General features: G+C 45.8%; 4 protein-coding genes across 4 annotated transcripts in view; 1 reads left to right on the forward strand and 3 right to left on the reverse strand.

Moving 5' to 3' along the window:
• T265_06020 (hypothetical protein) overlaps window positions 1-6,348 on the reverse strand; it is a gene marked incomplete at both ends in the record, with an annotated part of 12,630 nt that extends 6,282 nt beyond the window's left edge. Inside the window, one exon of the mRNA XM_009171179.1 lies at window positions 6,141-6,348. Coding sequence (XP_009169443.1) covers window positions 6,141-6,348 — 208 coding nt within the window. The remainder of the gene's footprint in view (window positions 1-6,140) is intronic.
• On the forward strand, window positions 3,039-21,700 carry T265_13928 (hypothetical protein; the record flags this gene model as incomplete). The annotated part of the gene is given in 12 exon segments (XM_009171196.1): window positions 3,039-3,122; window positions 3,145-3,351; window positions 3,395-3,548; window positions 3,557-3,682; window positions 7,621-7,701; window positions 9,688-9,789; window positions 10,832-10,884; window positions 12,079-12,319; window positions 15,416-15,510; window positions 20,289-20,465; window positions 21,068-21,223; window positions 21,653-21,700. Coding segments are annotated over 12 exon segments (1,524 nt in total).
• T265_06021 (hypothetical protein) lies at window positions 11,726-16,740 on the reverse strand (the record flags this gene model as incomplete). The annotated part of the gene is made up of 5 exons (XM_009171180.1): window positions 11,726-11,806; window positions 12,623-12,911; window positions 12,943-13,029; window positions 15,823-15,902; window positions 16,708-16,740. The coding sequence occupies 5 exons, from the start codon at window positions 16,738-16,740 to the stop codon at window positions 11,726-11,728; spliced, it is 570 nt and encodes a 189-aa protein (XP_009169444.1).
• Window positions 21,701-24,783: 3,083 nt separating the features above from the next.
• The window catches only part of T265_06022 (hypothetical protein), a gene marked incomplete at both ends in the record, with an annotated part of 6,725 nt that continues 3,631 nt past the window's right edge, over window positions 24,784-27,877 (reverse strand). Inside the window, 2 exons of the mRNA XM_009171181.1 lie at window positions 24,784-24,932; window positions 26,788-26,926. Coding sequence (XP_009169445.1) covers window positions 24,784-24,932; window positions 26,788-26,926 — 288 coding nt within the window. The remainder of the gene's footprint in view (window positions 24,933-26,787; window positions 26,927-27,877) is intronic.

The raw sequence follows: 27,877 nt of genomic DNA on the forward strand, positions 1-27,877 counted from the left end.
CTGCTGATGATTCCCAATAAGGATTAAACAGCTGTACAGTGCTTCTCAGCTTTCAGCATAGATTGGCTTCACTGACAGGACGAAATTTCTGCAAAAAACCCAAATCTCTTCTCACACTACCAACCAGGAACTTTCATGTCATATATGGTCCACTGCCCAGAATGGAAGCATCATACTGTCGTTCACATAAGCCAGGTGGAGCAGGATGGTTGCAGTGCGCGAAAAGATCAGTTTGGGTTCTGACTGAGTGTCACAAGTTGAAACGGCGTTCAGCTAAAGAGAGGTTGACTGGGTGCTGGGCATCTCATATCACCATCAGGAACGTTGAAATAACCGTCCTGCCTTGTCATTCAAGGTTGAAGAGGACATCAGCCTGATATTCACAAGTATTCCGGGAAGTTTAACCGGTAAAGTGGTGAATCCAGTAGTCGTTGATAAATTTCAGGGTAGAACTGTGGGGACATACACGACCGCGTGGATTTGACACTGTGAAATGCCAGTGGTTGTACTCTGTAGAGGGAGCCACCCCGCGTTGATTGAGGTCGTTTGTCACAAGTAACTCACCTTGGAGGGTATTTGAATGCAAATCTCATTCGTTGTGAGAGTGGAAAGGCTACTGAGCAAGTTGTCGTATGGCCTACGTTGGACGTCGTTGAGTCTTGGTGAACCCTTTTGAGACAACCTCGTGGGTTCGTCAAGTCCCGCCTACAGATACACGTAAGTCCCTGGCGTGTCACAGGTATAGCCATCCATGGCGTCGCTGAACTCTTATGCACTCGGTGAAGAAAATGGGAGCTGGTATGTCTCTAACAAACAAAACGGAACAATTGTACTTAAGGGAGAAGTGTTGAACTTGTTTGCGCAGTAATCTTGGATAGCCCTGACAGGGCGTATGTTAGTACTATTATCAAAGAAAGGTTGCATTCGACGCCAGCAGAGAGCTGAATCTCACCACCATCCTGACGATCAAGAGTACCTATCGTGTAATACTTTGCAGTCGGATAGGTGCCATAATCCCTCCCACGAACGGCCCCTTTATTGGTTTGTTTAATGCGTTTACTCTTCAAAGTCATTCGAATTTTGCATCTCTCTCGCAGCATATTTTCCACCAACTGATGAAACCTACAGTTTCCTTAGCTCTGAAAAAATGCCATCTACTGGAACTGTAGAGAACAAGTTCCATGCTATTCTTGCATGACTCAACCCGCTCCATTTGGTTATTGAAGGAAATCACTTTGAGTTTTATCAGTTGACTGTGACACAGCTGTAAACCGTGCGCTGATGATACACTGGCTCCAGTTGCTAGAGTTTTCCAACTAGGTCAACAGGGAAGGAATATCCGGACATTTGGGGGCGATGTTCTAACCACTTAATTGGAGTCAAATTGTTCCAGTCCCTGATGAACTGGGTGAATACCTCGACACTGAGACACCGCTGACTGCGTATAACACTAACCGCTGTTACGTCACATCTCGGAGTTCCCGTTGAGGAAGGCGATAGTTTACTGATTCTCATATTTTTTGGACGGGTCTTAGATTATTCGCCCTCAAGTCGTTTCTACTTAGTCCAAGACGTAGCGAGAAGAGCTCTATGGGATTAACGGTCCTCTAACACGTGAGGTGCCTGGCCTAATTAGTGCAACCTATGGCAGGTAACTTGCCTATTCATCGTGGGAGAGTTCCTCTCTGACCGTCTGACTTCTCGACATTGCCATTCCGGTATTCCCACTTGACCCGGATAGGCCTTTAGGGACACCAGTGGCCAAAAAACCATCGTCGTGGCATGGATCGCATTGCCACAGACTCTGTTCCAAGACCGTAAGCATCGAAGATGTCCACAAGCTGTCCTGATTCCAGAACTGACCCCACTTCACCCGGTCCATCTGTACAAATGCCCAGACAAATGAAAGTTATTTTATTGATTGGCTGGCCTAAAAACGTGAGGTGTAGGTCTGTTTCTGCCAAGTCTTGTGCTCGCCTATTATATGTTTGAAGCATGCACCAAACTGTGCGGCGAAATCAAGCTAGTTTGTATCGCTTAAGCATCCAGTGGTGATAATTGACGCTTGAAAACGTGTTCGAATTTAACTGAGTTTGTTTGTGGCCTACCAGTCACTTAGAAACCAGAGTTCTAGCTATACCACCAACTCTGCGATATTGCTTCTTCCTCCATTAAATTAAATTAAATTTGTTTTTCAGTCATACGGAGAAGATGTTACACGTCCTGCGCACTGCAATTGTTCCGTTATCCTTCGGAATTTGGCACAATTTGGAGGCTTTATGATACTTCAAAGAATAGCGAGCAAGCTGGCCATTGAATTACTTACAGTGAATCAGAAATAGATACATCCTGTATAGATTTCCTCGGTGTTCGGTGATGCTGCGTGAATTGTTTCGCAACCGAGGGAGGAAGGTCCACGTTTTGACGGTTTTCAAGTTTCTGCAGTATTGACGACTGTATTTTCCACCCTCACGTGACCTAGGTTTTATACCGTGCATAGGTGCCAAAGTTATCATGGAACTGCAGACCACCGAGTTGGTTATCCGGAAACTTGTGTTGAAATACGTCCAAAGAGTCTGAGAGCCACTGTCGTAGAGAGTGGAACTATATCAGAATGTCAGGTTGTTTGTCGTGCGGTCATATTTACGGAGCAGCGTGTTGAATCGGTTCCAGTTGTCGGTCTCCTTACGATCGAAAAGCCCACTTTATCCGGTACGAAGCTATCCAACCCATCCTTACTTACCAGGCCATCGCTAAATGAAACTTTGGTAGCTGTAACCACTTTACGTTATGTGAACGGCTTACAGTTGATGGTCAAGATGATATGTTGAATCGCTGAGGTTCAGGTTGTGAGATTGTCGCCTGTTGGTCTCAACGAAATCAAATGTCACAGTTTTTTGTGTGGAAAATATGCCTAGTCACAAACCGTCCACTCGTCTTTTTCACGTACTGTCGCATCTTGAAAAATGTGGATCAAGTCTTTTATTTGCTCTTACTATCCCATTTCGTTTGTTTCAGAATGAATTAACGCAAAAGTCATGAAGATTCGATTTAAATTCCGCAACAGATTCCACGTTCACGAAATTTCTGCGGAAGATGCGCATGTGATAGATCTACTTCGAGTTGTTTCCGACCTGTTCAAAGTTGCTCTGTAAGTGTTTTTTTTCACCTTCCGGACGGACCAATTTGTACCATAGTCCAAACGTCCAAATCAGTCTGAATGCGAAAGATTTCATAGGGCTAGCCGAGTCGGACGTTCCAATTTCCACTGTCGGAATTGTCAACGGTGACATTGTTTACGTGCAATCCCTAGAATTACTGGACGATATTCGACATTCCATGGAGCACGAGGTAAGTTGACTCCGTTTCCTGTGCTTTCAACAATCCACCATAGCTCTTCACTTCTGTGGATGCTTTGTGCAACCGAGTGTCGCTTGCCAACCACAATGTCCTCTCGTTGTTCGTTTTGCCCGTCTATTTGTGCGCTAACGAGAAGAAACTCCAGGTACTGTACGTTCTCTGTGATCACCGGGTTGACCAGTCCTCCAGTGTGTAGATGAGTTGGTTGATGTGGTCAATCTGGCTTCCACTGCTCTTCGCTTGCGGTTCGTTTATGCTTCGACTCCTGAGATCCATATCACCTTCACCGTTTACACGGTTGGCAACCTGATCTGCATGGCAGGTAGGCTTATTCATTCATGCAGTATTCATTGTTATTCCTTTGACGAGACGTGTTTATTGGAAAAATTACTGTCGTGCAGGCGAAGTATATCTGAAAGTCACACTGCCGTTTAACTAGGGACCCAACTACTGCGCACAGACAGCCTCATGATATCTGAGCTATCGCGGTGTATTGTGTCGACACAACGCACTACTGATTGCTGAAAATTTTTCAACAGCCTGGTGAAAGGAAGAAGGCCTTTGCTGCGGAGTTACTTATTGGGAAACACCAAATGAACAGTTACACGTTTAACTAGGGACCCAACTACTGCGCACAGACAGCCTCATGATATCTGAGCTATCGCGGTGTATTGTGTCGACACAACGCACTACTGATTGCTGAAAACTTTTCAACAGCCTGGTGAAAGGAAGAAGGCCTTTGCTGCAGAGTTACTTATTGGGAAACACCAAATGAACAGTTACAAACTATTGGACAGGGAGGCAAAACCCTCATATGCATCTTGTTTATAAAAACTGTGTATCCGTCTTCTTCTCAAACGTGTCTTCCTGAACATTCCTGGATATTCATTGACTATCACTCAGAGGTAAACAAATGCTACAAAGCGATTCCACGAATTCCGTAGTAAATCTCACTTTTCAATAAACGCGCATTGGAGTTATGATAAAACCACATATTATTCGCATGGTTCATCAGTAGTATCCACCGTTACACCGGTTTCGCCTTCCGTGGGTAGGCGTACTCCTCGGGTTTTCATCAACTTATTGCGCAGTTGCCGTCTTGCTCCGTTAATGCGTCTGCAACAGAGATCCGTGTTCAGCATTGAGCACCATATCTACTATAGTAATCTTGATCTTGAAATATCTGAAGTCAAGCCATCAGCTAACAAGCGACGAGGTTCGAGTTCACTTCGAACTTTTCAATCCCCATCTCTTGTTTTTTTGAGAATCTGACAACAATCCAGACCTATTACTTCTTTTCGCACGCGAATGGTGCCACAGTTGTTTCTTTCGACTTGATGTTAAGGTGATTTGAAGAACCATTGAACTACATCAACAAAATGCTGACTTGAGCTGAACCACACATGACGAAATTAGTGAGCGATATACCGTGTGTTTTACAAAATGTGTATTCACCTAACCCTCCTGTATGTGGTCTGCACCAACTGTTGCAATTGAGCAGTCTCACCAAACGAACCAGTTCACAGCGGAAGCAACCTATGCACGCCTCTCACCAGCTCTTCTGCACCCATTCTGAACTACTTATGAGTATAGTGTAAATTAAACTGCGGGATGCGGACTGCCCCCCACCCGCAAACCAATCGAAAATCTTGGGTGACAGACTATATGAACCATATTGCATCAACTTCACCTCATCCGTACCTCTTTTCGCATATTCAATTCAGTGATATCGAGGGGATAAGTACAGTGTCTTAGCAGTCGGCTACTCGCCATGTCCGCTTGGTGCAGTGTGTGGTGCTAGCCGTTGGAACAAGGCCGTCCCGTTTCTTGTCCTGTACAATTCGTTATTCATGAGATTGCTTTTTTCCATCTCAAATCTGCTTGCTGAAAAGTGATTTCTGCCCGAACGTGCATCAGAGTTACGGAAATAAAATAGTCCAATGTTAGTCTATGTAACCTAAGACTTTTGCCTCTTAAGGCACCAGTAATTATGAACTGATGAAAGAATAACGGAGGATGGATTGGATAGAAATTATGGCTGCATGCACTGGTTGTGCGTTCATGTTGTCAGATACACGCCTTGTTCCCCAAAAGCCTAGTCAGCTCATGGTGTCTAATGGACGATGTGGTGCAACTTTGAGGCGGTGTGTTATCGGATCTCTGTGATGGACTGAGACGTATCCTCCCGGGTTAAAGTTGGTAACGAATCTTCCGAAATTTTCCCAGGGCTGAGTTCACCTGTCAGCAGGCACGCCAACTTACTCATCTGAAGGTCCGTAGTTCGAACCCAACCTCTGCATCTCGACTTGCGGGAAGTGGTATCCATTGCCCTTGATTCGGGTGGCATGGCAGCCACGCACCGAAACGGTGCTGCAGATGAACGATTATTAGTACTATCGTTTAATATTTGGAATGCTTAAGCTTTTTACAAAACTCACGCGATTTGCACAACGGGATAACCAGCGCACCAACCTTTGCTCAGTGCATTATGGAAAGGCCATTCGTGAACGATCCATATAAACATGCACTGATCCAAAGCAGGTCAGTCGAGCAACAGAACCCACACAAAACGATGCGCTGCAAGAACACGAGACTCCGAGTTCAGTGTAACAGCTTGAAATTCCACACTCATCATCGTCATCATCGCAATCACTGACAATACAACATCAGCGTCCAACACCAACCGACATTTCACTGCCGTGCCACCATGATTCATTTGAAAGCCACAGTGTGAAGAAAAGAATGAAGGTGGATGAGAAATTGGCATAGTGCTAACTTACTACAATCATTCTGAGGTGCCCACACCTTCAGACGTTCATTCAGACAAACCAGATTGAAAATGACAACATCGATTGGCAGCCATATCTTGCAGGGTCTCCAACCATAGACTCCATCCTGGGCGGTGAGTCGTTGCGACAGCATCCGGTACATGCCATTTCGTCCAAAATCCAATGAGGATTGAAAGTTAATCAACAGCTCCGTTGACATAATTCACCTAGACCGTGCAATTATTTTGACCGAATGTTTTAATGATCAGATCCTGGTACGGTGCATTGTTGATCGGTAGCGGAAATTTCACAACAATATGCATATGCCGAATTTACTCGGCATACATGCGATGAACCTACAGCGCGACTTCAACGGCATGAGTTGTTCGCCAACAGTCAAACGTAACTGTGGCAAATAAACAGCTCGAAAGTTGTCAGACGTATCACACTACTCATAAGGTTGCTGAAATCTCTTGAACTGCCCACGACCGGTTCTATTCTTGGGGCTCATCGGGTAGACGTAGTTCCCGAATTTCCGTCAACCTCACTTTCTACTTAAACTCAGTAACCTTATGAGCAATGTGTTACGTGTATACCACAACATATTGCATTATCGCGACTATCGTACCAACCGTGATGCAGCCTGGAGCGGACCCCCTCAAACGGGAGATTCAGCTGGATTCATTTGAGTCTCTTTTTCAAACCAAATTTGTGTGCTCGCTAGATTCGAATGCCATACGAACGTGGAAAAACAACTAATTTGCGAACTGGGCGTGTATTCACATGGTCGACCTCGAGGATTTCTTTATTAGGGACAACCTATCCCTTGACATCCATCTGCAGTGTATCTCAGCATCGTCATTCCACCACGAAGGGAACGAACTGAGGCTTTCTTTAAGGCTAACGTGCATTTCACAATCCGCTGAATACCCTCAACTCATCCGCAAACGATATTGGGGTGTCATAATTGCCGTACGGCTAAATCATACGTAAAAATTGCCCAATCGTTCAGCTTTAGAACCCCTTCGGTGCCTAGCTGCCATTCCACCCGAAGGAAGCACGAGGGTTGGGATACTGCCAGGTTGCCCAAGCCTAGACAGGGGAGGTTCTTAGATGCAGAGGTCGGGTTTGAACCACGGACCTTCCGGTCAGTAAATTTACGCTTGGGCCATCTGGCCCATCGGTGAGCAGTATCAGCAGTTCACAACGAAGTGTGTATTTCAGTGGCCAAGACAAGTTCGAAAAAATTCCCCTCGGGCGTCAGGACGATCGGCATGCTTGGATCTTCTTCACTCAGGCACACATTTACAAAAACAACACTGATTGGATTGGCAAGGTTAGGGATGGCCTTGGTTGGATACATCAGGCAGAGCTAACAACCATCTCCGTCTGAAAACCAGTAGTTTGGCGAGTAGACTTCCTGTGATGAGTTATTGTCCGACTGTCCTTCTCTTGTTCTTCTTCACTGTCATCATTCATTTATGTGTTTTAGCGAGCTGCAAGGAAGCCCAACTGGCCCGACAACTGATCCTATCGCTTCGTGATTATCTGGTCGTTTCGGCGCTCGGTCAACGTAAGCCGTTTTTGTGTATGCCGTTTCCAATGTTACAATACATCAGTGCGAGTGAGTCGAGGGGTTACGAAACCGATCCTTACTGCCCTTGATCTTTACTCTAATTTACAAGTAAAGGTAGACTACACTGCGCGTGTGCCAGCACACTCGGTCAGCTTGTCGCTTATCTACTTGCTAGCTGTGTTCATTGGTTTTATATTTGACATAATGGGCGATTCAGCAAGATCTTCATTGTAACAACGACTATTCGGTTTTCTTCACAAGGGACCTATCTATCCAGGCGCGCCTAGTCTTTCCCGGAAACTGTCATCACTATGGCCAATGACGATGCTATCGACAATAGTGACCAGTCCAGTGACGATGTGGTTCATAGCAGTGAGATCGGCTGATTGCGCACCTCTTTCAAGTATTGTCCGACTACAGAAATGCAGAAAGTTGCTGGCTGAGCTTATAACCCTTTGAAGGCTACACTGGCCTGCAACGCGCTTCGTATGCTGCGCCAGTTTTGCGGAAATCTTCTTGAACGAGCAATTCATGGCTGTGTTGAATGTGGTTCGTTCGTCGTCATTGAGAATAGCTGACGATTAGAAACACGGGTGGACACGACCCATTTACGCATGCCCACATATCGCAGACCATTGTTTTCAGTGCAGTCATCGCCGCAGATCTCCACAGCAGTAGCAAAGCACCCATCATCACCAGTGGACTTGATCGTCAAGGGTATCAGCCATCATTTCTTATGTGTGGCCTTCGCGGGGAGAGACGGCCGGAAGGTTCGTGGTTCGAACCCGATCTCAGCCTCTCGACTTCCCCTGTCTAAGCTTGGGCAACCTGGCAGTATCCCAGTACTCGTGCTCCCTTCGGGTGGCATGGCAGTTAGGCACCAGAAGGGTGTTACAGCTGAACGATGTGTGGCCTTTCATTTACCTTTTCAACCCCACTGCGGCAGTGAAAACCACCATATGTTTTGTTTCCCTTGGTTTTGCCGTTGCCATCGCCTCCACTGATGGTAGTGTGGATGATGACGATGATGATGATTAAAACGTCGTTCATTCTTATTCCCCACTTTGCACCCGACTTTTTCTCGTTATTTTAGGCTTAGGCAGCCGGGTTGTATCTCAGTTTTAGGTCAGTTGTGTATCGCCGATTCTCGATTGAGATCCTTTTCTGCTTACTGGAACTCAGCACAACATGTTGGAAGTGGATCAAAGACGGAAGCCAGACTGCTTTCTTCTTCCAGTAGCTCATTTCGTTCTGGTTATATCGTTACATCAAATCGTTGGGAATGTGTCCACTGACTTCCGACGAAGTCCACCCGTGTTCGCGTGCAAACGATTAGTGAGGTTCAACTGCGGTCGTCTCATTCTAACTAATTGGATCGTTCAATCCACTTGCGCTCTGTAGCATGGTTGGGGTATGTGTAAAACTTGTTTTTTTTCATGAGACACATATAAGCACCACTACTTCCGGTTTTCTGTCGATATGCCACGGAAGTTTAACTTCGTGAGCGAGTGCCAACGACAGTTCCTCACTGCGACTCTCTCACGATTGGAAGCGGTAATCTTTCACGCACTGACTTTGTCCATATGCATGATGGATAGAACACGGTCAAGAAACTGCTTGCCTGTTTGCCATGGACGCTTTCAAACCCCCAAGGTGGCATAAAGTTTTTTGACGCTAGATCGAAAAGCCATTGGTCATCTCTGGCTTCTTGATGATTGGTTTAGATAGCCAGCCAACCAGCCTTGTTTCAATCATCGTCTTTCTAATGGTTTGCCCGGCGGCTGTTCGACAGACGAACGCCGCAAATCGTCCGAGCGGTTCATCTGGAAAGATCTCTGGAGTAGGTCTCTTCATATAATGTTTCCAAATGAACCGCAAGGATGAGTTTTTATACTCATGTTCAGCTGTTCTCATATATTTGTGGCCTTTTTCCCTCATATATCGCTCCCTAACCCCACCCATTCGTTCGTTCTTTTCTTTCAGAAGTCATCCCTACACCCAGTTTCCTTTTCAAAAATCTGCAACTGCTTTCCAACCGAATCAAAGATGAATTAATCGAGCCAATGTTAGTGAACATTCATGCTGGTAAGTATCGCAGCACCGCGGGAAACTGCAGAGTGTGTACACATTCCGGAAGCACTGTTAGATTTGGGGAGAACGGGTGAGATACGGGCTTGAGAGAGCAATCTTAGCACTGGTGATTATTCCCAATGAGGATGGAACAGTTGTACAGTACTCAGTGGTTAGAGCGTGAATTTACTGACCGGAAGGTCCGTAGTTCGAACCGAACCTCTGCATCTCGACTTCCCCTGTCCAGGCTTGAACAACCTGGCAGTATCCTAGCCCTCGTCCTTCCTTCGGGTGGCATGGCGGTTAGACACCGAAGGGGTGTTGCAGCTGAACGTACTTCTCGGCTTTTCAGCATAGATTAGCTTCCCTTACAGCTCCGGCTCCATAAATCTGCTCATTTGCCGATAAAAAAGCTTTCCTTTCGAGTCACCTCATGATTTTGCTAAGAATCCGTCAAGTGAGTTCACAGCTCCTGTATGCAGAGTGCTGCTATGAATGCTAATTGACGTTTGCCCTTCCACATTTGATGAGTTGCACTGCTTGGCATGCGGGTTATGGTCGGTATCCGAGACCGCCGATCGGTCACGTGCTTCATCCTGTTTGGATGAAAGGCTTGTTTAGTTGCTAATTCTAGTACCACTCTATATTGCTGTCCGCTTTTCACCCCGTATCACGGGATACTCTGTTCCTCAGCGCAATATTTGATCGGAATATGCACACACCGTTCGTGAGAACCGACGCCAATCACCAAACCGTTCACTTGTAACTCCCTTTCGGCTCATTGCTGTCGTGCAACCCGAAGGTGGTGGACTGGTGGATCAAGTACTTCTTCTCTCCGATGCACTTTTGCAAACTGGTCCGAGAGCAGCATCGTGTCTCGTTAGCCGACAGTCTGTCTACTGCATGTCATCTGTCTGCTCCTGCGCCGTCAATATCGATAGAGCAGCATTCTCGTTAGCCGAAAGTCTGTCTGTCTACTGTCATCTGTCTGCTCCTGCGCCGTCAATATCGATAGGCGTGATTATTTCCATCCGTTCATTCTTTGTTTCCATTTCAGAGCTAGGAATGCCAGAAAGGATAATGCTCACGAATCTCCCCTTTGAAATACTGGTACGCCTCTGGATTCATGTGTTGCATTTATCTTCCTTGTATATTAATCTCATCTTTCTGACTTAACACTTGTGATGCCATACTGCTGATGCTACATAGCAACTTGCTCGTCGCCACAATGATTGTGGTCATCATCTCGAGGTAGCTCAACAGTTAAGGTGTCCAGAAAGTCTGTGGTTCGAACCCACCACTGGTTTCTCAATTGCTTCGGCTTTGAAAACCTGGCAGTTGGGCTTGTAGTGGCACCTATGCAGTGTTGCAGGGTGTTGCAGCTCGCAACTATTATGCCGCTCCTTGGCCTACGGTTCCTCCCACTATGGAATGTCAAGGGGCATGATCGCTTCAGACGACGTGTAATGGAAACAAGTAAAGATTGCTACAGCTATATTCATGCACTGACCACGGAACTTTCCACAAGGTCAGGCTAGAATCTTGGTAGTGGGATGAGAAGCGTTGTCCTGAAAGTGTTTACTTCTGATTGGCCCATATTCTGACCAATCGGGGCATGCCTTGGTACGTAGCCGGTTCACTGTATATCTATGCGGTCGATGTGATGTTCGGTTATTTCGTGCGGCTGACCTCCGAACAAAGAGTGTCATGGCTGGACGGTTACCCGTTACCTCACTTTCAAATACTCAGTGCTTTGAATTTCAAGGGACTCGTGTACCGAGCTACAGTGCGGGCTGTTTCGTTGTATGGCTGACTTGGCCTGTTCGAGCAACGGAACTGAGACGTCTTCAGGTGCTCTACAATCGTCGTCTCAGAACCATAGCTCGTGTGGGTTGGTGTCGGCGTATCCATAACCAGAAGCGGCGTTGTTTGGGACATGTGTTGCGTATGCCTAACCATCGTTTGCTGAAGGGAGTGCTGTCTTCCATGCCCAATTCAGAATGGTGTAAACAGAGAGGTGGCCAACTCTTGACTTGGCAGAGGGGTATGAAAGAGATTACGACAAGCTTGGGTGCTTTTGCACACCTGTTTCGTCCAACTAACTTTCTGGTATGCGAAACTACAAGTAAACCAGCGTTCCGCATCTTGTTCGCCCGTTTCCGCAACGATGAGACAACTCAGTCACTATTCGACAAACCTTATCCCCCGGTAAAATTTGATCTTGACTCAGCTCAGAAACGCACTGGGAAAATGTACCTGTTGATGGTCAACAACACTTCCCTTTATTTCTCCCTTTGCTTATAGACCCGAATACTTCTGTACCTCCCTCTTTCCACACTGGGCAAACTGATGCTGTGTAACTCATTTCTCTATCAACAAATCAAATCTTGTGCTCCTGTTTGGCGTGCCTTGTTGGCCACCCTGAACGCAAAGAAACAACCGCTCTTGAATGCGGCGCTGACCCGGCAACTTCGAATGCAACAGCAGCGGCAACAACCACCAGCTGAATCTAATGGGGAACCTGCTTCCGAACCTAATGAGTCGAGTGAGTGTTTAGATTCGAATTCATCCAGCACTTTGTTTCCGTCGATTCTCTCCGTCCCCTAGTCATTGCTGCCGTCAAGACTTGAACGTAAGTCATTTAACAGCTGATATGTGCATGAAAATGTGTCACGGGTTCACACGAGAATTTGAACGAACATTAGAGTGCTATAATTCATCATCATCGAAGGCCAGTGTGTATATAGAGTTGTTACCTTGAATTCCTTATATACCGCATTGGTTAGGAAAATCCTGTCGTTTAGGTCAATCGATCGATACGACCAGGACAGCAGTTCGAGTCATTCACATCTTCTAATCGTGAACGCATTCGCCTTTTCAGACGTAAGGCCTCCAGTGTGCGATGGTGGAGTAGTGGTATTGCGCTCGCTTCGCGTGTTAGCTGCCCAGGGTCCGAATCAAGGCGAGGGCATGCATTGCTGATGAGCTCTAGTACGAAAAAATCGTTCAGCTGTAGCACCCTTTCGGTGCCTAAATGCCATGCTACCCGAAGGAAGCACAAGGGCTGGGATACTGCCAGGTCGCCCAAGCCTAGACAGGAGAAGTCCAGAAGCAGAGGTGGGGTTCGAACCACGTACCTCCCGGTCAGTAAATTCGCACTCTAACTACTTGATCCATCTCGTTCTAGTACGAGAGAAACTCGAGTCCGGTGCTTTTCTCATTTGATGTGAACCTAACAGAGTAGTTGCGCCAAGTCTGGAGAATGACTGTACAAACGAGAGTGACCTGAGTGTGAATTCCACCTATCCTACCTAACGATCGTGGACGTAGTTCAGTCAATTTATCGCGAGAAGAGCAAAATGCCATTTATCGGAGCAATCGTGTAACCGCAAAATGCGTCGATATTCATCAGTTTTGTCCAAAAAACACCTTTCCAGGATGCTTCTTCTCGAATTTCATATACTTTTGCCACTTACCGAGAATGGTAGACCTTAGTTCATGAAATTAGTCCACATAGACCCCCTCTCGCGAGTAGATCTAGGAAGTTTTCGGTCCGATGTGAATTCATACCAAAGGTCTTGGTGTTACCTAGCCGCATCCTGATGATGCGGTCAAAGGAAGGGGGAAGTCTAAAAATATCTGCTTCCATTTCAAAACCTAACTTGTTCTTCGTATGTGTGAAAATCGCTCCAGAAACTGTCAACCAACTACCGTAGTGAGCTCAACTGTTGAAACCTGGCTTTTTTGTGTTAAACCAACAGAACCGTTTAAATTAAGCTCTTCTCTGTCACCACCTTAAAATTCCAGGTGATGTCGTTCTTGACCCAGTTGATTATCTCTCTCGAAGATGGCCGCAGTTCGTCCAAGAATCCTTCCTCACCTTTGTGTACTTTAGATATGCCGCGCAAGCTGGGCATTGTCCCCTTAGGTCACGGGCAAAAATCCAACCCTGTGACTTTGAGACACTCGTCTGGTTAGATCAGTGGTAAAACTGTGAGCATCTCTTGCTCGGAAGTCCTGAGACTTCACATGCCATGTTCGAGCTTACACAAGCTCATTCAATATAGCTTTGCACGTTGCACTTCGGGTTTACTTGAAAACTGGTTGATACTAACGTCTTTAATGCATGGACCAAGAGTTTATTGAGTTTGACCTTGAAGCCAACCAATGATTTAAAACTGTTCACCCAACCCGTAGGCACAAGAGATATTCTCGAGTTAGCGATAATGACGCTCGTTGACCGTCTGTTTGTTTCAATCATTTGCCGTGGGATGGTCTCAAAAGAATGTCGCATACGACGGTCATGTTTTTTGCGACGAACTGATTTGACTGGGTTCGAGTCCCAATCCGGATATGTGTTGTATAAAATAACAGATTCGATCGTCAGCACTTCAAATTAGCCTGTCCCAGAATGTCCGACAAATCCATAGCATTTCATGCGCCATGTATCACGTGATCTGTGTGTATTCATGTCAGCGTGATCTTCATTTGAGCGTCTTCAACCCCGTATAAGAGCCTTTCTGGGACTGCCGGAAATCACACTTCCTCGCTCTTGACAATGTTTTGCGCGTTTTTATTGGCTGTTAAAAACTTGGGAGCGTTATCTCCCGTATGTTTGGGTTCCTTGGAATGATGCCTGCCTATCGACGGAAACCGCACCTTAAATGTCACGTTTTGCGCGCTCCCGCCAGGTTCAGGCGGTTCGTTTACGTCCTCCGGCCCTCAACGCCATGCGCACATACGCACCTGCGTACAATGCATATCGCTGCATCGAGAGCCATCAATGCTTCTCTCCCCTCTCGCTCAGGTACGACAGTGCACGGGTTCAACTGGTTTAGGCGATACGAAGTACACGCATGTCGTCCTAGGGTGTGACCAGACACACACACACACCACTTAAGCTAGATCAAACGGCATGCAGACTTAACGATGAGTGCGGATGAAGCCGTTCCAAGCTCATCCGCCATACTTTAGCAACAGAGGTGGCCGTCCCATGGAAACATAGGACCTCAATTTCAGTTCACTAGGTTCAAATAATGGTTGGTACTCATCGTTTAAAGCTGTCAGGATGCATAATCTTTGACCCAACTGCCGCAATCGTTGGTTCCCCTCATTAAGTAGTGAGATCGTCGTGATGTAATGATGATGTCTCCTCTTTTGGTGACATTACTTTTTTCAGATTGATTGTCAACCTTGGCAAAAAGATCAACAGCCAAGCTACCAACATTGTGACACGTTGCCAACTCCCCTCCCTCATCCACTCTTTTATTTTCACTTTGAGGCTTTGAATAGAATTAACTGAACCTTGTGTTGTTGTACGGCAGTGAAGCACTAGTGTCTACACTGACGCTTCTGTCTGCCGACTTCTGGTTCTTGTTGTGTGGCGTGAACAGGGAGGTCTTGGTAATCGGTAACGCCAGGGACATAACAATAACAGAAGTCGCGCTGAAACATGCCAGGATATGTCTAGTCATCTGGGCCTGTTTTCAGCTGATAGAGGGAACATAAGATGACTGATGAAAAATTGAATACACACGCCGCTAAGCGGAAATGTCTTTCGCTCTAGGAAACGTGTTTTAATCATGTATTTATTCAACCCTACCTCTTGTCCTCGTTCTACGTTTTTATGGCCCCGTTTCAGACACACAAAATGACATTGCGCCCATTGAAGTCCCTTCAAACGTGGAGGATCTCAGTGTGGACGAATCTCCTGGACATCCCACCCTCTCCTACGAGGTTAGTCTTGGCGTAGCTGAGGCTAGAGTAAGGTTTGATTGCCGTTTTGTAATAACGATATTTTCCTGAGCTTAGGTTTGAACCTCCCTTGCTAGCGTTCCCGTCAGAAACAACTGCCAAAGATGCACATCGTATATTCACAACCAAAACTGGGTCCAAAAACACGTACAGCACGACGTATATAAAGTGTATGCCCCGACAACCTTCTGGAAATTCAAACGCCTTCTGGATGCTCTATTGGCAACCGGCATCCGGTGAATACTGGGTCACGATTGGCTGTTGGGTCCAGGCTTTCGACCAATCAGAGCTCACCTTACTGCCGGACCGGCAAGCGGCCAGAACTTTTGACCAATTTTGTGCGCGTTAGGCTTCCCGGCCCTAGCAGCGCCTAACTTCGAGCAAACAACAACGAAAGCTTCCGTAGCCGGTTTTTTTCTCGCGCATCATCTCTGGTTGATACAGTGTCACAAACAATACCATAGCTCTTTTACTTTCTTGATGAACTGTGTAGTATCGTCAATTGTGGCTGTGTATCGGATTCCGTCTTGTTGTCCCAATTCATTTAGTCTTCCTGAATTGCTACCGGACGAAACCTGTTGGCCGATTACAATTTGCTGTTTCACTCCTTGACGGTTTAGAGTACACAATTCAACTACAAAAGTTCGCAAAAATAGTGCACTGGCGTCCAAAAAATGCGTTTAAACCCTAGTTTTACTCTAAATTTCCCGAATCTGAAGCCGTTTTTTGACTTGATTAATCAAATATGTCGAACGTTTTGAGTTTCACAAAGAGCCCTTCAAACAGACCGGCTGAAGGGACAGTCCAAAAGTAGTCTCCCCCACGGAAGGCATAAAACTTTTCCTCTGAAGAAACCTGTTGGAGGGTCTAGTTAAAAGTGTTCCTTCTTGGGCAGCTATCTCTGCAGTGAGACAACTGTTTGGATCTCTCGACCGATTTGCGAGACACGCACTACTGATGATGCCCAAGAGAAGCGAAACTCCGTGTTTTGACTCTTCAACACGGATTTACTTAACCTGTAGAGTGGAATCTCGACTGGAACTCTTCAAAACCTCCTACAAAATTTAAGTTATCTGTTCAGGAACTGCAAAGATCCAGCAGGGAGCGTAGACCTTCAGCCTTAGAAATCGTGCCCCATAGAACCAGTCGACTCCAGACCGCGTGAGTAAGGGTAGTCACGTTACCGGTCAAGCGCTCTTGGCTGACCGACATGCCACCCAACTATTGAGGACAAAAGCGAGTTCGAATCACCCTAGCGATTCGTACGCTACGCAGTGCTGATGATTCCGAACAAAAACAAGAAAACGGTCGGGCAGCTCTTTTCCTCTTTTTACTTTACTCCACTCGCGTAAGAATAGCTCCAACAAAACCACTGCGTCTGTTTTTGATGATGTTCTTACCCTGTGGATTCTTGTCCAGCAAAAGTACCGCCTTTGTGCTAACTTTTGTTTACTGACATGAGAGACGCTTCCCCCAGTATCATACTTTCATAGACTTCGTGTTGGCCTTCGACAAAGAGTCACAGTCTGTCTCACCCTTGCTGGGGCTCACCTTCGTATTTCCGACCGTGGCTCATAGGGATGTCAAACGCTTGACCGTTTAATCTACTTCAAGCGATCATTTCACTCTTCAGAAGATATCACAATTTTACCAGTGTTCTATCAACCCGGATCCGTTAGTTGCCCACCCCTTCAATGGATTTATGCCATAGAAAGACTGATACACAAACTCGTCACGTGGTGTAGCCTCGTGGACTGATTGTACTCAAGCAAGCCGGTTGTTGTCATAACAGTCCACCATTGAAATGCAACGCAATACAGCTGTAGGATAGGATGAATCAACCAATCGTAGCTCACTGCTGTGGTTTTTAACACCCATCTTGTTTCGTTGTGTTGAAGAAACTAACTTGTTGTGCTTAGTGGCCTGGCTGTTAGATGGTCATCATATTGAACTGGTTTTCTGTGTGCGGTGACTATGCGAAGTGTTCATTCTCAAGAAAGCTGCTGAACACTGCTCCACTGATCTGGCTCAGAAGGCATGTGATATAACGTATCTTGACCACACACACTCATGGGAGGGTATCCCCGTCGGGAAGCCATTTTGAACTCTCCTTAAAATGTTTCCTTGATACCGGTGTACTGCATCACTAAGACCTTACGATATGAAAAGCCACTGAGGCGACAGAGTCCGTCGTACCGCGACCTACTTAGATGTACAGAGGCGGGCTTGTTTTCTAGTCTTTTATCGATCGCGCGCCTCGTTGTCAGCTCAGCATGCCGTTTTATCTTTTTTTTCTCAAATTCAGCGTTTTGTGGCTCGATACCGGAGCTTACTGAATCAAAGAAGGTAATGGAACGTTTTATTTTGCTTGGCGTCTTTATACCTTTACAACATTCGCCTTTATCCCATCGTGTGTATCTGTGAGTATTTTAGCCCATCGTGCGTTTTCTGTGTACAGTTGTGATGTTCTACTTGTGTGCATCACCACTAATTCAAAGAGAGCTTACCATTCGAGAGGATCAAGCACGGCACACTAAATCATGGTTAGCGGGAACCCTGTTGTGGACTCAACAGATGAGTGAGGTCTTAACGGTCACAGTAGTCTATTGGTGCACAGGTGTTGATAGCCATAATACAAATCAGAAGTTGTATGTACACTAATAACAGTGGTTGACAGTAGTTTACAGAAGCGATTTGCAGCATGTATAAAATAAAGGCAATATAAAATGTGGAGCAAGTCAAAAGAGGGACTTATCGTCTGTGAGAGTTTCTTGATGAAAGCTCGAACGGCGGCGACGTGTTTTCTCCACAGTGCTCCATAGCTGTTTGTGGACTTGTGGAGAGTAGTTGACTTCCTGCTCCCTGATCGTGCGCGTGAGTCTGTGTGTGCTGACTGTGTTCGGTTTCCCTATATGTAGGTCCGTTTGCGTCTACGTGGGCGCGTCAGCACATGAGTAGTTGCTACGCTCACTAGACGGTACAGAAAGTCGATGTCCGATGAGTCACCTTAATGTGACGTAGTTTGCGAGTATGAAAAAAGACAAGTCTCGTGATCCAGTGAGCGACTGTGAGCTGAACAGTCAAGTATGTGGGTGACCGGGTGGCTACAAGTCCTCTCTAAAAAAAGACCACTTTCAAAAGAGGCATCTCTACTCTTCCACAACGAAGAGCTACAGCCACAGAGGCCATAAAGCTTCGTCTCCCTTTATGTCTTGTAAGGCAAATGATTTTAGTGTTCTAATTAAGTAATTAATTAATCGTTTTTAACCTCAAAACCCAGGTTTTAGTTCTTTCTGTTTAAGTCTGCTTGCCAGTTTTTTTTGGAGGTTCAAGAACTGAAAAAAGCCGCTTATCACCAACTTTCAATTTTGTCAAAAAATGGTCACGAAAAGCCCTGGCAACCAGAGTTTTTTTTTCAAACTTTCGTAAAATATCAATAAAGTTTATACAACTTCCTGCGGGTCTTCGACAGGTAAACGGAACAGTGATGGCAAATATCTTGTTTTGCCTTTTCTGCTGTTACTGTCGCCTTTTGTCGTCTCAAACTCTATTTTATTCATGTGCCTAGCGTCACTTTCCTCGGGAGCCTGAAATTCTCGCCATGGGCGTTACAGGTGTATGGGCTCTGCGTGGTCACATTTAACTTTGTCTCTAGTTTAGTGATGAGCACACGAATTCAAGCGAAAACAAACAGTTTTTACTGAGATATTTGCTTTGGGGTGCCTGACACGTTCAACCCCCACATCAACCCATGGTTTAGTGTACTGCCGTCGGAGTATGTATGGATAAGCGGATGTGGAGGGACATACGCACTTGATAGGTGGTTGTGCTAACCGTCAAATGGATTCTCGCCCTGTGGCTTTTCCTGTGCGTCACTAAAATGTGGCTACTGACAACCGTTTGAGTAGTCGGACAACGAAATAAGCTGCACCGCGGCCACCCGAAATTGTGACTATTCCCGGGTTTCTAGCTTCCTGTCTTCCTGGGTCACCGACACAGGCTGATCTTTGTTTTCATTTTGCGAGCGCGCGTTCTTTTAATTCAATTTTTCTGTTCTGATCTTCCTGTTTATGATTGTGGGGAGATTAATCACAGTCAGCTAGCTGTTGTTCCCTGTAAGAATCCGGTCAAATGGGCATCGTTCGTGCGAACTTCTCCAGTGTAGTGTTTGTTTTGTGTGCTTAGGGATTGCTTTTGGTTGTTTGGACGTGTGCCATAATCCAACCTGAGAACTGGTTTGGTGGCTTTTTTCTCGAGGGGGAGGGGATTTCACATCTGATCCTTGTTAAATTGGTACGGAACTTTGGCATCTTCAAAGGGATGATCCCTTTTCGAAGAGTCTCTCTTGAGGGATTTTTGTATTGTCATTATTCAATTTGACGAATTATTTCTCATTTCGATTTGATCATGGAACATCCGTGTCCGAAAATTCAACTTGTTGACTGAGTAAATGGACGCGTTTGATCGTTTTGGTTTTACCCGCCTATATCTTCCTCTTTTTTTCACAGAACTCGAGGTCTCAGTCCAATATTCCTGTGAATCTGTCATATTTGTTTTCAGTCGCACGCAGATAATTCATTTTATCATTTCTGTCTGCAATATATTTGTATTTTATTCTGATATCGCTCATTTTCGTGAATTGAGTATTGGGTTGTGAGCCTCGTGATGCGGTTTTTCGCCCAATATGGCCAAACCATGAAGCAGAGGGGGTAGCAATCGCAACACTCTCTTGGGTAGACTTTAATTGACGGCCTTAAAAGGTCGGGTGCGATATTCGCATCGCCAGTGCTTCAATAACGGCTTGTTACCGTACATCATTGATCAACAAACAATTTGTTATCCACTCGCTTGCTCACGAAATTTCAGGTTTACGCTTTGCTCCCAAGCCCCCCCCCTCCGCGTGGTCCATCCGCTCCGCCTATATCCACTCTCTAAACGTGACTTTCGAATTTGCGTCGTGCTTCGGAATATATGTCTACTGTTGAGCATACCCTCCCGCGAATCGAATTCCACCTGACAGCAATACGAAGCGAGCATTTTATCCAATGCATGCTGACCACATATGGATTAGCGCTATTTAACGACCTTGAGATGGCTCAGCGGCCAACATACCAAAACTACTAACCTGATGGTTCATAGTTCGAACCCGGGCTTTCTGGCTGCTCTTGTCTAGACTTGGGCAATATGGCAATGCCTCAATCTTTGTGCCCTCTTTGAGCTGCACGACCGTCGTGCAGCGACAGAGTGCCCCAGCGGGACGACCTTACTCAGCTCGGATCAGCGTTGTTAACACTGAGTTAGCCGTTATGATAATTCTTCACACACAAAAACTTTAGTATATCATATCTTCTTTTTACAACACAGCTCCTTGAAGTTCACAGCCATCGCATTTAGAGCTACTGATCGACTTGCAAAGAAATCAGTATTTAGGGCGAAACCCCGGAGCATTTCGTCCCTGATGGCTTCGTTTCATGAGTTTAAGGGCACTGGAGGTTGTGCTGTATATGTCGTTCGGCTGTAACCCCACTTTGGGGCTTAGCTGACATGTCACCCAAAGGAAGCACGAGGCTTGAGGTACTATCAGGTTGTCCGAACCTGGACGAGATCATTCGAGATGCGGAGTTTGGGTCCAAACCACAAACCTTTCGGTCGACAATTTCGCGCCTTAACCAACGGGCTGTCTGTCCCGTACACCGTATATTAAGACCGTTATGTAATATCTCACAGTTCGCTCGCACTTCCGTTCAATGATGCCCTACTCGACAAGATCCCCTAGTGCACCCATTTGTTTCAATGTATGTATCAGTAATAAAATCAGAGCTCAGTTTCTGAAGAGAATTAAATGTGGGATTTACAGTCGGAAGGAGAAAGCTCAAAGGCGGGAAATCTTTCTGGAGTACGAGGGATTGGTGAACTCAAGTCAGAATCCATCCTCAAATCAATCCAAATCCTGCAAGTGAAGTCAGTTTGCGCCAAAAATTCAAAGGCCACTACGCAGCTGCTTCGTCATTGTTGAGAATTACCAGTAATGTTCATCTCAAATATCGTTAGAGAGAGATTTGTAATCATGACTGTCTGTGTGAGTGGTCAGTCGCTAAAACCACTGACCGCTGTTTGCTGATAGATTAGTTCACACTTGGCTTGTTTACCTCATGGCCAACTGTTGGACTAGTAATCACAAGGGGGCGAGATGGCTCCGCCGTTAGAATTTACTGACCGGAAGGTCCGTGGTTCGAACCCGACCTCTGCCTCTCGACTTCCCCTGTCTAGGCTTGGGCAACCTGGTTGTATCCCAGCCCTCATGCTTCTTTCGGGTGGCATGGCAGTTAGGCACTGAAAGGGTGCTACAGATGGACTGTTTTTTTTAATCACAAACATTTTCATCATCTTACTTTTTCGTAACCTACTAATTCCTCCTCATGTGTGGTGATATTTCAATGGGGAGAGCCATGATCCTGTCTAAGTGCGAGTTAATCACAGTGCTGATCAACCGCTCATGGCCGGTGTTCCAACTACTGGTCAGGAGGTCGCTGGTTCAAGGCTTCTTGAAGTTTCGTCATGTGCGCACTGCCGACGATGAAACAGCTATGCGGTGCCTCTCGACTTTTCAGCTTCACGTGTAGTGTGGAATCTCTTTAAAAAACAATTGGGGCGTTGAACAAGCCCACAAGGAGAACCGCTCAAGTGTGAAATGAATGAGCTTATTAATCCCTCTCATGTGACCACAGTCCGGGCACAACATTTTTACGCTTGTTGAAAATATACCATGGAATTGCCTATGAAAACTCAAAGGTTGTAGGAGTGGACCACTCCTTGGACCCACTTTTCGGCGTTTGTTGGCACCAGCTATTGACGCAAATAAATTACAAAATTTAAGAAAAATAGTACTAATGTAAACACGGTGGTCGGGATGCAATAGCAGTTATTCATACTGAATCAGGTGACCTGTGTGGCGATGAAGACTCAGTTTAGATGACGGATTTGGAGATATGGACAGCATAGTGACGGAAATTTGAGAATACTGTCTGAGAAGTCGAAGAAACTCTTGGGGTCCGTTGTGTCGAGGCTATACTTCATTAGGCCAGTCACATCATCCCATTTGATGACACACTGGAGCTGGGCGACCATCCGTTTGTCCAACGTAACTTTCGGCACGGGAATCACCCAAATTTCCCTAGTCCTCATGTGATCAGTTTAGGAGTAACAATCCCTACTGACTCGCTCCGAAAGTGGGGTTTTCAGCTGCCTTCATAACTCCATTTCAGCACAAGTTGTAAGCTAAAAATCACGTTCAAGACGCATCAAGATGGTGATCCTTCCAGGCCATCCGTCTCAGATGTTGTTGGGGAGATGCACTACCTAGTTTTAACTTTTAAGTAGCACGATTTTGTCCTTTCATATGGACAGTTCTGAGATGCTCGTTCCGTATCAGATAGTAAGAGCTGGTCGGACTGAGAGTAGGGTGTACCGTGCATTCATGTGTTTGAGAGCTTCTTTGATTGGCCACTTGCATAACTTGGAGGTGTTGGCAGATGAATCACGGCTCAACTACAGGGCAATAGTTAGTTTATCGATGTCAGTAGGTCTGCGTGTCCAGTTATCCTGAGATCCGACGCGAGCCAAAAGGGCGACTGTCGAGTTTTTGTGCCAGTACGCAACCATCGGCTTCTTGTGTGTTAGAGGGAGATTCCATAGGTTTCTGAAGTACCTTGAACTTGAGTCTAGGGATGCATTTAAGATCTAGGGGCTAGGGGTGCATATTGCTTGATGTCAACTTCCTGCTCTGCTCGTATCACGTCATGTGACCTGGTTGAATGACTCTTTTCAACCTGTTTTCAATGTGTGTTGATTCTTTTCCGGCAACAGTAAAACTTCCCTCAAGTCATGACTTTTACGGTTACGACTCGAACAAATGGACGACCTTGCTCGACAACCGTTTGGAATATTCCTCATTTCGAACAGTTTTCTCTCATTATTCCCGTCACGGAGGAGGGATTAACCCACTGAATTATTGTGGTCTGCAGCAACTCTGTTGCTGTCACTACCATGGTGATTGCCTCTCATTGCTAGCTTGCAGCCTTTCATCTCTATGGTGATGAGTTGTGCAAGCTACCGTACAGGATTGACCGAGAATCTCTAACTTCCCACCCCCATCCCCTCTCGGCCGGACCAAAATCAATCTCCTTTCACCGGTTCTGCTCACCTTCGCATCAAATGTTAATTAATTTTGCTTTCAGACCGCCTTTGGGCACACACACACACACACACACACACACACACACACACACACACACACACACACACACACACACACACACACACACACACACACACACACACACACACACACACACACACACACACACACACACACACACACACACACACACACACACACACACACACACACACACACACACGTGCACATACACCGTCCATCCTCCCTATCCGCGTGTATGTGGCAACACTTTCTATCAGATTAAAAATTGGTTGATAACTTCAGCGAAAAATAATTTATCCACACACGGACGAGCTGATAGATAGATATCCAAACCGAGTAGAACGGGACCTAGCTCAGGTGAATGAAGCTCACTGGTCACCCTATGACCAACTGGATGCACTCGCTTGTTGATCCCCCAGTCATTTGTGGCTTCGTTTCTCCCATCGCTGTAGGTGCGTAAATATGGGTTTTCGTACAAGTCTGTGACCAGTGCAAGTATATACGGGGAGAGGGATATCCCAGTCAACCAGATGATGCTCTGCAATGTGCGTTCGTATTCTTCCGTGTACAGATGGATGTGGCGTACTTTGGGGACGTTTCTCTCGTCCCGTCGCTGTGCAGTTGTGCGTATGGACACGCGTGCGGCTTGATTAATCCGTGTTTCCCGACGCCATCATCACCATCTTCATAAGATAGATTAATGAACTGGGTTTTTGATGCCATTTTTACGGGATGGAATGATGAATGCTAAATTTTCCCACTGTTTTGTCTGTCTCAGACAGAAAACAAGCACAACTCGGCTGAAGTGGAATGGCGAATGGAAGGTTGCCCGGTCTGTTTAAATGTCCCAGATCGTTCATCTTAATAAGTAAACCGACGCACACCAAACGTGTTGCTTAGGTCGCTGAAATTCGAAATTCCGGTGGAAAATTGACAACACTGTCCTTTTCCTAATGGCTGCTTTTCCGATTTAATTATAGTAGCTAATTTGGTTGAAAATAATCTTTTATCCATAGTGGGAAATGTTAAATTGATCAAATTGGGGCGAGATGGCCCAAATGGTTAGAGCGCGAATTTACTGACCGGAAGGTCCGTGGTTCGAACCTGACATCTGCCTCTCGACTTTCCCTGTCTAGGCCTGGGCAACCTGGCATGGAAGTTAGGTACCCAAAAGATGCTACAGCTGAGCGAATCGGTGAAATCATAAATCAAATTCGCGTCTTGCTCCGATTAGCTCGCATTAGGTGGATATTGTCCGTTTGCCAACCAGTCGGAATCAGGCGTGAACACTAGTCACTCACTCACGTCGGTGACCATGGAGTGCCGAGATCAAAATGTGAGCGCACCGGTCGCATACTCTTTATGAATGGTACTTGTCAAAACTCCCAGCTCACTACCTTGTCTCTTGTGTTGGATCCTGATGTAAACCGAGTTGAGCATCTTCATACGTTTGCAATACAAAGCATCAGTTGTAAGCCTCGTAACAATATATTGTGCTCCCAGTTACAAAAGTTCTTGATTTTTTATTACTGGAACAAAATATAAGAAAGGCTAATGGAAGGTCTGTCGCTAACCACGAGAATCTCATGTGGCGTCGGTTTGTGCTCAAAACCTTCCGACAGTTCAGGCGCGAAACTGCCTACCAGAAGGTCCGTGGTTCGAGCCCAAACCTGGCTTTTCGGTTACACTTGTAACCTTACTGAATCTCAGCGCTCGTGCTTTCTTCATGCAGCGGCAATGACCTTTTTCTATGCCTCTCCTCCCCCGGTTCCCTTAACTCTGCTTGTATTGTCACAAACATGCACTTTTCAGGCTCCATACAGTGATTGCTTTGGTTGATTGGCCCACAGTAAACTCATCTCGTGTTATCTCAAATCACCTCTAGTCAAGCACACGTGACACACTCCTCCCGATGGAAGAAATCGGATTGCAATATTTAGAACTAATTGTTGGTTAAATCTTTTGCGTGAATTGGATTGGTCCAACAAGGTGAGTGGAACATGCCAAGGCAGACATTCTGTGACTGACTGTATTTGATGACTTATTTTTCGTGAGCCAGTGGGAAGTATTTAAATCAAATTATTTATTTATTTATTTAAGACCGTGGTCTTTATCTCAGAAACCATCTAGTCGGTAGGGTGATATATTCTGTGACATTTCATCCTAAAATGGTAAAAATTCGCAAAGGAAATTTCATCCCCATCGCTTGTAATATGCAGGTGCCAGAGTGCACCGAAAATCGAAGTCACGACAGCTGGCCTTGGTCGATTCTGGTTGTAGAGGGCAATTTAGCAGCTAACTTGGAAATCCTGTGCGTTGTCTAACGGGTTATTGAATCTTCGAACGGCAAACTCCAAGAGTAACCGACAAAACTGATAGTCCATATTCGGCTTTTCCAACTAGGATTTGTCGAATGGTATTTTTGAGCTGATTGTGGCACTGTTGACAGATACCGAATGGGGAAGAACATCGTGAATTCAACGATGCCATGAATTTTGTCATGTTTGCTTGCAACCGGCCTGTAACCCGATTTTTTTTATTCGTATTGGGCTTAAACGACTTGCCAAAGGCGTTCCCTGAGGCGCTATTCTCCGGCCAAGTGCTGCGATACATTCACACACAGTGGTCACGAAGATGGTGGTGTAACGCTGCTCTTAAGGGATCCTGGCGACTCCAATCATCTCCTTTTGGCCGAACGAAATACCTGCGTTGCGCGTGGTCCTTTGCGTGTGATTGCTACTCGATTCCGACGCATATAATCGCCAAGGAAAATGATGATTTAAAAAAGCCTATCAGATGTATGGAATTACTATTAATGCTGGTGACCATGTGCGACAAATCTTGGTCAGAAACTACGTCTTGTGGTCAGAATTCCCGAAAACACCTGTATGGGGGGTTTCAACCGGTCATAACTGGGACACAAAGGTGCCCAAGTTCCACAATCGCCAATCGCAATGTTAAACGAGAATATGGAAACTCAATGCCTCTGTTAAAGGAAACTACTCACAAGGTTCCGAAAACTCAGAGACTGCGCCTACCTGATGAGCCCCAAGAAGGACGAAACCGGTCGTGGGCTGTCGAAGAGTAGTCTCCTTTATAAAAATATACTGCGATATCTCGAATATCGTACTGAAACATGAGGCGGCCTGTGTGCAGCACGTTCAGTTGTAGACTAGCCTAAACGAGAGATTCAGTTGAGTCTCTCGTGAAAACTAAATTGATTTGCAAATGAGTGCATTTCTCGAATGTGTCTCTCTTGGAAACTACTGCTTCCCAAGAGCTTGCGAACACGATGTACAAACAGAGTTGACAAATCGGGAGCGCGTTCGGAAGATGACATCAGATGACACAGGCATGTTCTCGAGATTATGGAAATTTTGTACGTCTCACCAGCACTCAGCAGAGTCTGAAGATGAGGTTCACAAAACCTCTTTTCAGCTGAAATTTGGCTGTCCCCTCCCCAGGTTATGAACGTATTTCGCGCATACCGAAAAGTGCAGTGGAGATACCGAACGGACAATCGCACTATCCGAATCCACGAAGTTCTCCCAGAGGGAGACACCATCAATAAAGGAGAGCTTTGAATTCGGACTTTTCTGATAAGCGGCATCTCAGGCATCTCGTATCCTATGCGCAATTCGTAGGGTCCTAAATGACCACTTTATCAGGCCCTAATGTCTGTTGTGCCTATTGTCGACAATTTCGGTGATAGCTGAGTTATAGCACAGGAGCCACAGGCATCGACAAACGATATGATCGTCAAAATTTGATTGGGCAATGCCGAACAAACCACAGAGAAGTGGAAACCCAACGATATCCAGCTCTGTGATTTCAAAAGCAGCAGGTTCCAAGGACGAAATTAGACGTGGAAAGCGAGAATTCAATGGACCAATGCCGTGCGGGATTCGTGTGTTGGCAAGCAGAGTTCTGCTCACTTCTGACTGCGGACATCAAGGTCAACCAGAGTGAGGCAGATAACATGCTGACTTTGAATGACACATATACGAGGTTTCAGATCGATAGATATCTATTTCAAAGCTGAAAGAGCCTAACATGATTTGTTTTTCTAGAAATGCACTCACTTGCAACTCACTTTGGTTTTCACGAGAGACTCAACTGAATACCTCG

Source organism: Opisthorchis viverrini (assembly GCF_000715545.1).
Source record: "Opisthorchis viverrini unplaced genomic scaffold opera_v5_121, whole genome shotgun sequence".
NCBI lineage: Eukaryota > Metazoa > Platyhelminthes > Trematoda > Opisthorchiida > Opisthorchiidae > Opisthorchis > Opisthorchis viverrini.